The sequence below is a fragment of the Amborella trichopoda genome, chromosome 3 (assembly GCF_054954075.1).
Source record: "Amborella trichopoda isolate Santa Cruz 75 chromosome 3, AtrichopodaSantaCruz75HAP2 v2.0, whole genome shotgun sequence".
In the NCBI taxonomy this organism is placed as follows: domain Eukaryota; kingdom Viridiplantae; phylum Streptophyta; class Magnoliopsida; order Amborellales; family Amborellaceae; genus Amborella; species Amborella trichopoda.
Genome location: NC_142338.1, coordinates 53,813,965 through 53,829,138, shown reverse-complemented (window position 1 = coordinate 53,829,138; position 15,174 = coordinate 53,813,965). Strand labels below are relative to the sequence as shown.

Below are 15,174 nucleotides of genomic sequence, written 5' to 3'. Positions count from 1 at the left end.
TGGTATAACAGTATTAGACTTTTCCATATTAGTCTAGAAGAACAATGTACGTCCTTTAGTATCCATTTGAAGTGCGGTTGGACATAAAGTGTTCATCACTTTATAGCATATTCTATAGACTAGAGCAATATTTTGGGATCCTGAATCCATATCGAACCCTTGGATTTTTATGTTTAGAGTAAGAACCTTTAGGAGGTTAGGATCTGTTAAGGTTACGGAAAAATTGGGGAAACAATTGAAGTATATAGGACCGTTACAAAGACTTGATTCTACTATTCCTAATAAAAGAGATCTGCTGGATAGACTTGTTAATGCCTGTATTTTTTCTAAATTTGATCTAAAGTCTGGCTATTGGTAGATCCAAATTGCTGAAAAAAATCGATACAAAATTGCTTTTAATGTTCCTTTTGGGCAATATGAATGGAATGTTATACCTTTTGGACTAAAGAATGCCCTTTCAGAGTTCCAGAATATTATGAATGATATCTTTAAGCCTTATACTAAATTTATGATTGTTGATATTGATGATGTCCTAGTATTCTCTGAAAATCTAGAACAATATTTTAAACATTTAAATATTTTTGTTAAAGCTATCAAAATGGCTGGTTTTGTAGTTTTTGCCAAAAAGATTAGCCTTTGTCAGACAAAGATAAGATTTCTAGGACACAATATCTTCCAAGGAAGAATAATCCCCATTGATAGAGCCATTGATTTTGCCAATAAATTCCCAGATGTAATAAAAGATAAAACTGAGCTTCAAAGATTTCTTAATTTTCTCAATTACATTGCGGATTTTTACAAAGACTTAGTTATTGATGCTAAACCTTTATTTCAAAGGTTAAAAAAGAATCCTCCTGAATGGACGGATGTGCATACCTCAGCAATACGAAAAATAAAAATAAAGGCTAAAGAGTTACCCTGCCTTACACTCTCCGACCCTGTTGCTTTCAAAATTATTAAATGTGATGCTTCAGAAAAAGGGTTGGGCGGAATACTAAAACAAAAAAATTTTAATACTGAACAATTGGTTCGTTTTACTTCCCGAGCTTGGAATTCGACCCAACAAAATTATTCCACTGTTAAAAAGGAACTTCTAGCCAATGTCCACTGTGTCACAAAATTTCAAAGTGATTTAATCAACAAAAAATTCTTAATTCGCACCGATTGTAAAACTGCAAAAGACAAGCTCCATAAAGATGTCAAAAATCTCGTCTCCAAACAGATTTTTGCTTGATGGCAATGTATACTCTCTTCCTGTGAATTTGAGGTTGAACATATCAAAGGCACTACTAATTACCTTCTTGATTTTTTAACCCGTGAGTTTTTGCAAGGGGGACAAGAGGAGTTTAGCAAAAAAGGCGAAAATGGAAATAGTTCATGTGCCAAGTAAAGCTTTGGCAACATCATCATCACCAATAACCCCAAAACAAAGAATCAAAAAACAAGCCCAAGATATAATATTTTCTCCTGAACCAATAGCTATAAATACACCAGGAAAAAAGGGTAGGTTCATAGAAACCTCTTTCATAGCCATTACTATAATAGAAGATAATCATAAAACCGAGGACCCAGGGGAAATAGCTGCTACATATTTGAATAACCACCTACACCTGAATAATGGAGACAAAACCCGGCAATGGTATGAAACCATTATCCTTGAAAGGGGATCTATTACTTTAGTTCATTTTTATAAAAAGAATACTAAGATGATAGCATATTCTAATTCCAAATAAGGAAAATAATTTTATACAAAGAATGGGGCACGGACCCCTTGAAACCTAGAAAATTGTAAAATGAAGGTTTCAATATTAAACATTAGCAATATTTTGAATACATTAAAGCATGGCATGAGGTCTTTGCTTTTCAAAATAATATAAATTCCCATACATGGTTTATACAAATAAAAATACCAATAATAGGAGATTTTCCAAATTGGTTAAAAAACTGGTTCCAATTGTGGGGATCCGGAACATAAATATTGCCACCTAATATTCAAGCTTCCCAAAGGAAGTTCATATATCACAATAATAATAATCCCAAAATAGATCTCCATATGTATTTTATGGCTTTATACCAGATCCCATGGATCATGAAATGGTCCTACCATATATCGGATGACTATATAAATAACTGGGAATATATTCCTGAACTAGGCAGACAAATATATATAAAGTGGTGGGATGTTTACAAAAATGAAGCCCTAAACCCTAATAAAATAAAAATGATATACATATATATATATATATATATATATATATATATATATATATATATATATATATATATATATATATATATATATATATATATATATATATATATATATATATATATATATATATATATATATGTGGGTGCAGTTTCAATAAGGTTGCAACCTTAATCAATCCAATTAAGGTGCACCTCCAAATTTTATTATAATATTTAATTTTGGTGTAAACAATTATTAAGATTATTTAAAAATATATTTTCATATCTAATTATAAAATTTTAAACTCCAAAAAAGATCAAAATCATGTAGATCTATAAACATATAAAAATCATAAAAATAGACAATCTAAATAATGTGTTGAAAGATACACTATTTTTGGGATTCAAAATATATTTTTTATATATTCATACATCTCGATGCCGAGATGATCAATTAGAGGGTCTTTCAACATTAAAACCAACCTTTTTCGATAGATTTTTGAAGTGCACCTGTAATTTTACATTTTAAAATTGCAACCTTGTATAAACTTTTTCCATATATATATATATATATATATATATATATATTTGGTCGGTGTCAACCTTATGTATGTACTTTCGTTTTTACTAAATAATTAGAGAGTGAGCCCGCGTAACTACTTATTTGGGGTGTAGGGTTTAAAGGTGTTCTCATTTCCTCCCTTCTTTTATCGGCCTTCTCCTTCTCTTACTCTCTATTTCTTTCCAGTGGAGTGGCTAGGGTTTTGGAAGTAGCAGCCATGAGCAAGCAAGGAGGATCGGATGAGAAGCAGCAGCCCGCCTTTAACATGTCTGATCTCTCTACTGCTCTCTCTGCCGAGGATAGGGCTGGTCTGGTCACTGCTTTAAAGGTGCCTTTTCAACTCTGCATCTTTCTTTCTCTCTCTAAGCCATTTGTTTGTTTCCTTTCTCTCTCAAGCCTCCTTTGTGCTCTTTCCCCGTTGCTGATGCGGTTTTCTTGTTCACCGTCTCTGTCAATGTTTTTATCAGAGCAAGTTGCAACGCTTGGCTGGGCAGCACTCTGACGTGCTCGAGTCTATATCTCCTGTTGTGAGGAAGAGGGTTACTGTTCTTCAAGAAATACAGGTGAAACCCTAACGTATTCATTCGGAATTTTTATATTGACTGATGGTGTATGGATGAATGGTTTATTCTTTGAGGATAACATGTGTTTGAAGGTTTTATTGGGATCCATGGAACTTCGATTGTTTTATTATAGGATCTCTAAGCCTTTTTAGTTTACTTATAAAGCAAGCGGATGGTCCTCTCTGGATGTTTGTTTATTTATCAATCAAAAAAAGATGTTTCTATGTCCAACATAACATATTTAGGCTAAATAGCAGGGGACTCTTTCATCTGTACCTTCGTATTAAAATACTTGATCCCCCTTTTTTCTCTTTTATATTTCTCTTTCCACTTTAGTTGTTCTTTGATCCTCCTTTGTATTGAAAGTTTTGATCCACTAGAATCTTAGACGTTCAAGAGAACGGAGTTTTAACATAGGGATGATAAATTTGTTTTGTTGTCCATTTGGATGACTGAGAAAGCTTATTCTTATTGACAGCTCGCCTTTATCCATAAAAAGGAAAATTAACTTTAGTGCAATCCACTTGACAGATTTACCGGATGTTGTGCTCTATTATAGAAGCTGCAATTTGCTTCATACCATTGGAACTGGTTATGCATTTTACATGTTGTGTGGCTTGATGATTGCTTAATACCAGGGCACATCCTAGTTCATAGCGTTGGAACTGGATATCCATTTTACATGTTGTGTGGCTTCATGATTACTTAATACCGAGGCACATCCTAGATTTTCAAAAACCTTTGTTTTTAAGTTTTAATATATTAGATCAACTTCATTTCTTACATTTTCTTTTGATAATCATTAAAAGTTTCTACTTTCTAATGGGTGGCATCAACCCAGTTTGGGTCTTCCAAAAAATCTTAGGAAAAGTGACTTTATTATGAGGATACTGATATCTGAAAAGCATTTCAAAGCTTCCTCCAAGAATCTAAAACCTTATGGGAAACTAAAGTGGGTCTTATCCATATCCCATGAGCACTTTTGAAACGGTTTTAAGGTCTGTAGGATGATTTAGAGTAAAATTTCAGTTCAATATTTGTAAATCATTCAAATATTTGTGAAAGAATTTTTTTATTTGATATTTTGTGAAAGAAAGATATTTAAACGAAAGTATATTATAAGAGCTACTACCTCAACACAAGAAAGTTATTACAAGAAAATAAAGTTTTTGAGTTCTCATGTAGTTCTCGTGCATGACCATATTGTTGCAGTTGTGGAATTTTTCAAGTATTCCATGCCACAACTGTTTCATTTTTCTTCCATATTCTTTGTTATTTCTTTAATTATATTTGGGAACTCACATTGCCCCCTGCACTCATGCATGTTATTCATAGTTTATGTCTAGTTGAGGGTGAAACTTGGTTGGTTTGTGCTCATTTTGCTGATGCCACTCTTTAAAATCCCTAATGCAATGGGCAAGTCATACAATAGAAAAGGCAAAAGAGTTCAGAGTTTCTTTCGAATGGATTGCAAAACTTTGCTTCAAAATATTGTTTTGCATTTCTACTTGAATGGCATAAGGTGCTGCCAAACCCTACCCCAATGACTACCAGACAATCTTTAGGTATATTGCATTTTGATGTAAGAATTAATGAACACCCCTTGCCAAACTCAATATTAAAAGCTTTCTATGACTTCAGGTGTTACAAATTAACCTTTTCTCTAGGTTTAGGTTGCTAGCTTTGACAACCCGCAATGTACAAGGTTTTTTCCACTCTCTTGTTTTGTATGCTGAAGCTCCATTCTTACATTTGAGGTCTACCATGCTTTCAATGTCAAAGACAACCTATAAATCCTCAGACACATCTGGTATTAAATGTCTATGATATGTCTTGTTAAGTATATTCTTATGATTCCTCGTAACGTCCCGCAATGTCCACATTAAGGTAATGTTTGCTAATATAGGTTTTATAAAATGAAAATTTAGTTGCAAAAGTATCAGGCATAAGCTGTCACTGGATTTCTCAAAGTACCACAGTCACAAAATAAATAAGCACCATTGTGAGATAAAAATGATATATACTGTCAGGGGTTGGTCAAATTTTAATTTAATTGTTTAACATATTCCTTTTGATGCATTTCATCTATTTTACCCTGAGATACCCATATGCTTGCATTTTGCAATCTTACTCGGGAGGACACATGTAGTATTGATCATTTTAGTCAGTATGATTGTGACAATAATTTGTGCAAGATCCAATTCTATATCACTTCATTGCCTCAGCTTGATGCAGTTTTGTTCCTATATTTTGGCATACTATTTTTTAGAAACCATTGGATGGAAATGCAAATTGGACCACAAGTATCGAGATTCTTTATTATAAGAACTCCAATGGCTCCATAGTATGATTGCTTTGTGCATTGACCTAGGGCTATACAATAATACATATTCCCTACTATTTGGTTCAATTTCCTATAAAGTAGAATGGTTTTTATTTATTGGCTTTGCTTGCACTAGGATGAGTCTTTTTAGGTCTTGTTTATTCATCTGCATTAAGTGATGCCACGGGTGTTTCAGAACGGAAATCCTTATCGAAGGGATCTAGGAATACTTAGATGGTCTAGTTGCTTCTTAGGACGAGGTCCATAATTGAAGTCATAAATACGGCTTTCACACAATCATAATCTCCTGTACAGACTTATTCTTGTGGGTCAGGATTTGATTAATCTGTCACTTGAATTGTACTGTTCCGGAGATTTAATTACATTTGAGTTGGAAATTAAACCTATTGGTGATATTCTTGACATAGCTGGTCTAGTCCAAATCATGCTGTAACCAGCCCTCGATTTGATTAGAGTTGTCAGCTTCAATGATATGAAAAATAAAAAAATGTTGAAAATATTTGAAAGGAAATAAAGTAAAATACAATATGATTACAAATATATCATTTCATACTTCTGTTAAGAGGAATGAAATCAAAACTAATTTCCTTTTAGTACAAGAATTTAATGGAAATATTTTATCTATAAATATTTATTATTGTAGATTATCACCCAAAGAAAGCAGTGGAGATCATATCATTGGTCCCAATGATGGACACGGAATATTCGCCTAGTGTACAGATAATTTCAACTGCCGATTATAGGATCAGATGTTGGATCTCCCCATTGTGTACATTCTATTTCATAAGTCGCTGCCTCGCTGGTTTATGGTATACTTTCCCAAAAGCTTTCTTTCTGCATTGCTCAACTTGACTGACTCATGGTTCCTTGGTTACCTTTTCCCGATATGATGCAGTCACATTCACTACCATGACGTAGCCAAAGTTACAACTTTCTCTCCTGTTGTTGTTTTTGTCCATCCAACATATACAAATTGGCAATCTAAATTACTTCTGTTCAATCTACGTTCTGTTTGTTTAGCTCATGTTATGAGCTGTTTGTTGCTTCCATTTTTAAACCATTTTTTCTTTCCTGAGTTCTATAGACCTTTTTCCTTAGTTTCTTGAGTAGCCATGAACAGATTTTTAGTTTCATGTCATCATTTAGCATGTAAACACTTGTTTTATAGTTTTTCAATTCAAACCTCTAGGTCCCAAAATTGCTTCCTGTAATTCTTCGTGCTTTGACTTATGATTAGGTTGCAGATTATGTACCATGGTACACACAGAGGCATATATACAGAACCTTCCTTTAGGTTTACTCAAAATTTTGTTGACTGTCGACCACTTCTGTTTCTGATGGTTTACCAAAAATGTAACCTTATGGGTATGTTAGTGTTTGCAGTGGAGGCTGCCTTAGTGTTAAATTTGTGTTTGATGTTTTTAGAGTGAATATGATGCGTTGGAAGCTAAATTTTTTGAAGAAAGAGCAGCTCTTGAAGCCAAGTACCAGAAACAATATGAACCATTATACACAAAGGTACGAAAGATTATTTTCTTTTTGAAGCAGTTAATTTTATAGATGATCAGCTCTGTGCATTTTTCTTTGATCTCTCTCTCTCTCTCTCCCTCTCCGTCTCCGTCTCCATCTCCCTCTCCTCCCCCCCCTAAACCCCTTCCCCATTGTGTGTGTGCATGTGTTCCATTTCTTATGACCCTCAACTTCTGCAAATATTTCAGCGTTTTGAAATTGTAAATGGTGTCGTGGAAGTTGATAGTGTGAAAAATGATACTACTGAAGAAACTGCTGCTGATGATAATGGTAAATTTTTATTTGGTCCTGGATGGACTACATTAGCCATCTTTATATTTTTGCTTCTTTTTTTTAAACAGTGTTATATTGAATCCTGCATACTCATGTTCTTCAGCGAAAGGTGTCCCCGACTTTTGGCTCACTGCAATGAAGACCAATGAAGTTCTTGCTGGAGAGGTGAGAAAATATCACCACAAAATTGGTGTTGCTTAATATGCATACTAGAGGGAGATTTGGCCTCGTCAATGGTGACCAAACTTTTTGTTTCCTATTCTTTGCAAATTCAGATCTATGAGCGCGATGAAGGGGCACTTAAGTATTTGAAGGATATCAAGTGGTGCAAGATTGAAGATCCCAAGGGTTTCAAGCTGGAATTCTTCTTTGACACAAATCCATTCTTCAAGAACTCAGTCTTGACAAAAACATACCATGTGGAAGAGGATGATGAGCCTCTTCTAGAAAAGGCTATAGGGTCGGTAGAATATTTCAAACTTTGATCATCTCAATGCTGGTGTTTGTTACATATTTTATGCACTGATACTAATGTTGGTTTTTTGTTGTAGGACTGAGATTGAGTGGTATCCTGGGAAGTGTCTCACACAGAAGGTTCTTAAGAAGAAGCCTAAGAAGGGAGTGAAGAATGCCAAGCCTATCACCAAAACTGAACCTTGTGAGAGTTTCTTCAATTTCTTCAAACCTCCTCAAGTCCCAGAAGATGATGCCGATATTGATGAGGACACGGTTAGTTTCATGATGCTCTTTTTTTGGATTCTTATGTTGGATCAGATTTTGGACCATACATCAATGGTGTTTGCTACATGGTAACAAAGGGGCATGCATCCATTGGATAATAAACAATGAAGATTAATCCTAGCAGTGTCTCTGGTTCATTCACCTAGCTATAATTACTATGCGCCATCTGTCATTGGAATGCATGTCGAATGTTCCTTTGCAGACCATCTACCATTCAGGTGTAAGGTGCTTTGCCTTCTTATAAAGCTAATTGAACTTTAAACTGTGGTTGAGAGAAGAGAATGATTGCCTTGAGATGTTACCTGGACACCTCGTTGGCATCTCTCTCTCTCTCTCTCTCTCTCTCTCTCTCCATACGTATTTCTAGGTTCATTTGATTCATGAATCTGGTTTGTGATATTTGTTTGTGCGTATGGCATTTAACAGGCCGAGGAGCTGCAGAATCTGATGGAGCAGGATTATGATATTGGGTAAGTCTGTTAATCGTGACTTTTGGGTTGTGCCACTCGTGAATTAGCACATGAAGAGTGAGGCTTTGTTTTTGCAGGACCACGATTCGAGACAAGATTATTCCACATGCAGTTTCATGGTTTACCGGGGAGGCTATTGATGGAGAGGAGTTTGAAGGGGAGACAGGAGATGAGGAAGATGATGATGATGACGACGAAGATGGTGATGATGATGAGGATGAGGAAGATGATGATGTGGAGGATGAGGATGACGATGACGAAGATGAAGAAGAGGAAGGGAAAAGCAAGAAGGTGGTATAGATGGGCTGTTTCAAGTTTTCAACAGGCACGCACAGTTTCTCGTATAAATAAGTTTTATAAATGTGTCAATGTATTTTTGATTAGTTTTTTGTTGGTCTTGCAGTCAGGAGTAGTTCGGTTGAAGGTAAGGCTTTTACTCTCTCTCTCTCTCTTCCCTCCTTCTAGAATGCAATTTACTGACATCAGGTTTCTATTTTTTGGAGTTCAGAAAGCCGGGTCCAGGCAGAATGGTGATCAGGGAGATCGACCAGCTGAATGCAAGCAACAGTAGCATGTGGCGTGAAGAATTAAGGAGATGAAGTGACGAAATTTCTTGGTTTTTTGAGCCTGAGGTTTTTGGGAATTACTTTCTGTTTTGTTTTCTTTTCTGTTTTCCTAGTGTTAACGAGAAGGGGTTGCTCTGGTAATTGGGTATATGTACCCGAATGCTGCGGTTGAGATGAAGAGCTCTATGGTAATCTTGGAGACTGCCATAGGGGCAATGGGTTTTGTCCGCCTGAGGTGGATTGATGAGTTTCTTGTACTTTCTTGTGTTTTGGGACGATCTGAATTTCTTTTTGTTTCATATTCATGATTTTTTCTTTGTTTCCATTGATTTTTTTAGACAATGGCCTGGCCCTATATTTACTTCATATTGTATTTGTGATGCCCTTATCATAAATATAAAGATGGTATGCATCGTTCATTCATCAATTCCTTAGGACTCCGACCAATATCATAGCCTGCAAATTCATATCAACTTTATGATTCGTATAACCTCTATATTACTTCAATTATATTGCTTGCGATGATTCGCCTTTGATTTGTTTCCATCTTTTTAATCGCTTTTATAGTTTCCCTTTCTTCGTTCTTCTTGGATTCTTTTGTTGTGGACTTGTTACTCCTAGCATGAGGTTTCGCACAATAACCTCTGTTAAAGGGAAAAAAATATGTAGATGTGGAATAATGTGACCATCTTTGTCATATGTCATATGTAAAACCAGTGTTTAAAAAAATGCCGACTCGAATTGGATTCGTATTGTTCGACTCGGGAATTGTCTTGGAGGGATCGAACCGTTAGAAAAATCGGGAATTGTCCAGTTTTAGAGAGAATCGGACTCTTCTGAACAGTGACTCATCGATTCATTGTACTGAATCGGCGAGTCCCGTGAAGAACACGGGTTGTACAGTATTTTTTACGGGATTTTTTGAAATTTGTCATTTTTTGATCATTTTTGTTTGCTTCTTTTGGCATGTGATCTAATTTGCTTGTTTTAAATAGTTTTATTCAGCTTTACACAAATTAAATGATTGAGAAATTTGGTGTTTTTTGGATCACGAAACTTGCATTTTTAGGGTTTTCGCCTTTCATTGTGTTTCATGCCAAATAAGGTATGAATCTTTCAAAATTTGTAGGCATGTTGATCCTAAAGTTGTTCATCAAAACCTTTTGTTACTAATTTGTGATAATCGTTGAGAAAAACAGAGTTTTTGGCCTCCGGTTCACAAAACCAGGTAAGAAGTTTTGGTATTTTTTTTTTTTTGCCATATGATTAATTTCACTGCATATTTTGAAGATAATGAGTTCAATTTGTAGGGTTTTTAATCTTTATTGTGTCTATTATGATTTAACATATTCAATTTTATGTAATTTGGTCAATTACAACATGAAATTTGAGATGAACACAGAGATGTCTGCGGAACCAAATTTTCGTTGTTTTTTTTTTTTTTTTTTCGCCTTTTGATTTTTTTTTTTATGATATATTAAAAATAATGTGTTCAAAATTTAGGGTTTTGATTCTTTATATTGTTGTTTATCAGAAAATGTACTCAATTGGATGTAATTTATTCACTTAGAGGTGGATGTTTGAGTTAAAATGGCTTATGTAAGATGGCTCTATAAATAATAGAATTTTTTTTTTTTTTTTGGCAATCCATGATCGAATTTTTTGGAATACTCGATCGATTTTTTTGTAATCCATGATCAAATTGGTTTTTTTTTTTTTTTTGTAATCCATAATCGAATTTTTTGTTTTTTTTTTTTTTTTTAACCCATGATATAATTTTTTGTAATCCATGATCGAATTTTTTGTAATCCACGATCGAAATGTTTGTTTTTTTTTCTTGTAATCCATGATCAAATTTTTTTTTTTTTTTTTTTTTTTTGTAACCCATGATAGAATTTTTTGTAATCCATGATCGAATTGTTTTTTTCTTTTTTTGTAATCTACGATCGAATTTTTTGTTTTTTTATGTTTTTTTTTTTTGTAATCCATGATCGAATTTTTTGTAATCCATGATTGAATTTTTTGAAAATTTGTGATTTTTTTTTTTAATTCATGATCGAATTTTTTTTTGTAATCCATGATCGAATTTTTTGAAAATTTGGAATTTTTTTTTTAAATCCATGAACGAATTTTTTTTTGTAATCCATGATCGAATTTTTTGAAAATTTGTGATTTTTTTTTTTTAATCCATGATCGAATTTTTTTTTGTAATCCATGATCGAATTTTTTGAAAATTTGCGATTTATTTTTTTTAATCCATGATCGAATTTTTTGAAAATTTGTTAAATTTTTTTGTGAAAATCGTGACAAGGTTTGAATTATCATGAGGTATTAAACCATATTTTAAATTTTTATTGTTAAAGTTTTTGTTGAAAAAATTGTATGTTGATAGATTATTTATGCAAAAAAATGCATGTTATTATATTTTTAATGCAAAACTGTATTTTTTTTATATGTTGTTCATGCATTTTTTAGTTGGAATGACTGATGTTAGCTGGCTTTGTGAAGAATTGTTTTTATTATTAATTTTTTAATGCAAAAAATGTATGTTCTTGATAATTAAGTTGTAGCCATGTTTGGAGCTTGCATTTTGTATTATATTATCCTGAATGTTTGTAATTGATATGTACGAAAATATTATTGTCAATAGAGGTATTTTGCAATAACAAATAACAACAAATATGACTACATGAACTACCGCAACATATTATCACTACACATGGTGATTATTTTTCTTTTTGAACTGTCAGGTTAATTTTATACTTTTTACATCTTAAAACAGTTGAATCATGTCAAGATCTGCAGAAGACCCTGCATGGCAACATGGGGTCAGACTTGATCCCAACAAAAAAGACAAAATTATTTGTAATTACTGTCAAAGAGTGATAAGTAGTGGGGTACATAGGTTCAAACAACACTTGGCAGGGGTTAAGAGAGAAGTTTCTGCATGCACTAGTGTCCCTAGTAATGTAAAAAAACAGATGGCGGCAATTCTTAATGCTAACAAAGGTAAAAAAATTGCCAAACATAGGATGAATGAGGAGATAGCTAGTTTATATACGCCATCAAGCAGAAATGATACAGAAGAGCAATATAATAATGACCTAGAAGAGCAATATAATAATGAGCTGGATATGGCCACAAGATTGAGTTTACATGAACAATATCAGAGGGAACGTGGGTTTAGAATGCCCGATGGGTCTAGCTCAGACATGCATGGTGGGCTTAGCTCAAATATGCATGGCGGGCCCAGCTCAAGCATGTATGGCAGGCCCAGCTCAAATATGTATGGAGCGGTTGGTGGCAACATGTATCAAGGAGAATCAGATGTTGAAGAAATTGTTTCTAGGTTACTTAGGAGTGTCAGTATTGCAGGTCATGGTCGTAAAGACCCATTTCTCTCAAAGCCTAAGTCACAACAGATGACCCTAAAAGGCATGGTTACAGGTATAAGAAACATGTTGGGGAGATATGTTGGTAAATGGTTCTACGATAAAGGGATTCCCTTTGATGCAGCCAATAGCCCATATTTTCCACCTATAGTCAGTGCAATCTAGAGAGTCGTGCCCAGGGTAAAACCCCCGACGGCATATGAGCTCAGTGGGCCAATATTAGATGAAGAGCTGGAGGAAGTTAAAAAGTGGATTGAAGAATATAAACAGAGTTGGCCAAGGACATGCATTATTCTCATGAGCGATGGTTGGTTAAATAAAGTTAGCAAAAAGGAGTTTTTAAACTTCATGGCCTATTCCCCAAAAAGTACAGCTTTTTTGTCTAGCAAAAACGTATCAGGGACGAAGAATGATGCAAACTTCTACGTACGACTACATGATCAGATAGTGGAGGAGGTGAGAGATAAGCATGTAGTCCAGTTTATTACGGACAATGCGCGTGCATGTGTTTCCGCGGGCAGCAAGTTGATGGATAAGAGGAAGCATCTAGTATGGACCCCGTGTGCTGCACACAGCATCAATCTTATGTTAGAAGAGATCGGTGAGATCAAAATTGTGAAGGAGACTTTAGAGGAAACAAGGTTGGTATCGAGATTTATATACAACCACTCTAAAATTTTATTTCTGTTTAGAGAACACTCTAAGAAAAAAGAGATAATCAGGCCTGTCATAACCCGCTTTGCGACCGATTACTTAGCTGTGGACTCCATTCGAGAATCTGAAGGTGCATTAAAGAGATTGTTTACCTGTGAAGAGTGGTTAAATGACCGCCTCTCGAAGTCCAGTATTAGTATAAAAGTGGACAACATAGTCTCAAATAGGCGGTTCTGGTCTCGATGTTCCACTGTTGTAGAGGCCACTGCCCCTTTGGTCACGGTGTTAAGAATGGTTGACAAGAAAGCTACCATGGGTATCATTTATGAAGGTATTGAGAGGGCGAAATCAGCTATTGGGGAGAAGTGTAATTTTGCTAGCAAAAGTGATCGAGATTATAGAAAGGAGGTGGAACACCAAATTTGGACGTCCAATTCATTATGCTGGTAAATATATATTTATATCATTACAATGTTTCATTTTAAATCATTTTTTTATGAAATTATAAATGACATTTTTCTACCTATATATTTTGTAGGTTACTACTTCAACCCAAAATTTCTCTATTTGACACCTGAACAACCCCACAAGATTATGGAAGGGGTCAGATACATTATTGCAAGGTTGGAGAGAAGCCATCGAAATCAAGTAGCAGCAATACAAGAGGTATTACTTAATGTTTGGGTAAGAACTTCATTGAGTTGTTATATTTGTGAGGAATAATGCACTAAAACGTAATATATTTGTTTTAGCTTGCTATGTATAGGGATGCTATAGGATCCTTCGGAACTAGACTTGCCAAGAATTCTTAAACTATGATGAATCCAGGTTATCCCCTCGCTAATATTTTGTTCATTCATATATTTAATCTTATGAATTGTTCTTGCCCTTACAATGCTTTTTGCATTTTAATCCAGCTGAATGGTGGGAGATATATGGTACTAATGCACCCCACCTAAAGAGGATAGCAATCAAGGTGCTCTCCCAGACATGTTCTGCTACTGGCTGTGAGCGCAACTGGAGTACGTTCCAATGGTTGCACACTACTAGGAGGAATTGACTCGCTTCTGAGAAACTTCATAAACTAGTCTACGTTCATTATAATTTAAACCTTCGAGAGCGACAAATAAGAAGGAAGCTTGAAGACTATGGGCCGATAGACTTAGACACAATATTTGTCACAGACACAGCAGACCAATGGGTAGTAGAAGAGGAGGAGCCAATGTTGCACAAGAGAGCGTTCCTTTAGGCTATCGGTGATGAAGATATTGAAGAAGTGATGAGCAGCATGAAAGAGGAAGTGGCCAGCCAACGTATCCACAATTCGTCTGAGATGTCGGTGATATTGCACCTGATGAGGGAGAGTGGGAAGGGGGTCTAAGAGAAAATGAGAGAGATGATGATTCTGAGGCCACCCTATCCCAGCCATGTTATTCACATATCGAGTCCCAACAACAACAGTGTAGGGATGAGCATGACAGTGCAGGTGAGCATGAAGGATGGACAAGCTTAGGGGATTTTGGATTGGAAACACAACAAAACACTAACACTCAGGGATTTGGGAATAGTCAGACGCCTGCTATTATCGATGATTCGTTTTTAGATCGAATCAATGAATTGTCAAACGAATTCAATCAATGGCACCAGCGTGACCAAGAAGAACAACAACGTCGTCTATCATTTCATTTTTAGATCGTATGTTACTAATATTATGTTTTATTGTAGTCCATGTATGTTGATATACTTATTCCATGATAATTCTATGTTTATCCTTTTGTGTGATGTAAATTAAATGCTGAATAGTAGTTCATGCAGGGAAAGACCATATCAATATTCGCATATTCATGCAAAAACATGAAAATTCTTAATGGAGTACCCTCATTTCTTAT

At 34.8% G+C, this 15,174-nt stretch overlaps 1 protein-coding gene and 1 long non-coding RNA gene across 5 annotated transcripts; both read left to right on the top strand.

Moving 5' to 3' along the window:
* Positions 1–2,907: 2,907 nt before the first annotated feature.
* LOC18429341 (nucleosome assembly protein 1;3) lies at positions 2,908–9,666 on the top strand. 4 transcript variants are annotated; one of them, XM_006838627.4, is made up of 11 exons: positions 2,908–3,080; positions 3,220–3,315; positions 7,085–7,177; positions 7,378–7,459; positions 7,566–7,627; positions 7,738–7,922; positions 8,014–8,191; positions 8,630–8,673; positions 8,751–8,964; positions 9,077–9,097; positions 9,182–9,666. In XM_006838627.4, the coding sequence occupies exons 1-11, from the start codon at positions 2,970–2,972 to the stop codon at positions 9,242–9,244; spliced, it is 1,149 nt and encodes a 382-aa protein (XP_006838690.1). In that variant the 5' UTR covers positions 2,908–2,969; the 3' UTR covers positions 9,245–9,666. The 4 variants fall into 4 exon arrangements, with proteins under 4 accessions (XP_006838690.1, XP_020520080.1, XP_020520078.1 ...); XM_020664421.2 differs by having other exon boundaries at positions 8,751–8,998; positions 9,182–9,351; XM_020664419.2 differs by lacking the exon at positions 9,077–9,097.
* A 2,323-nt stretch (positions 9,667–11,989) lies between these two features.
* Positions 11,990–14,113, top strand: LOC148782970 (uncharacterized). Its single transcript, XR_016052206.1, has 3 exons — positions 11,990–13,731; positions 13,824–13,951; positions 14,038–14,113. It is a non-coding gene; the product is annotated as an uncharacterized LOC148782970 (long non-coding RNA).
* The last annotated feature ends 1,061 nt before the right edge of the window (positions 14,114–15,174 follow it).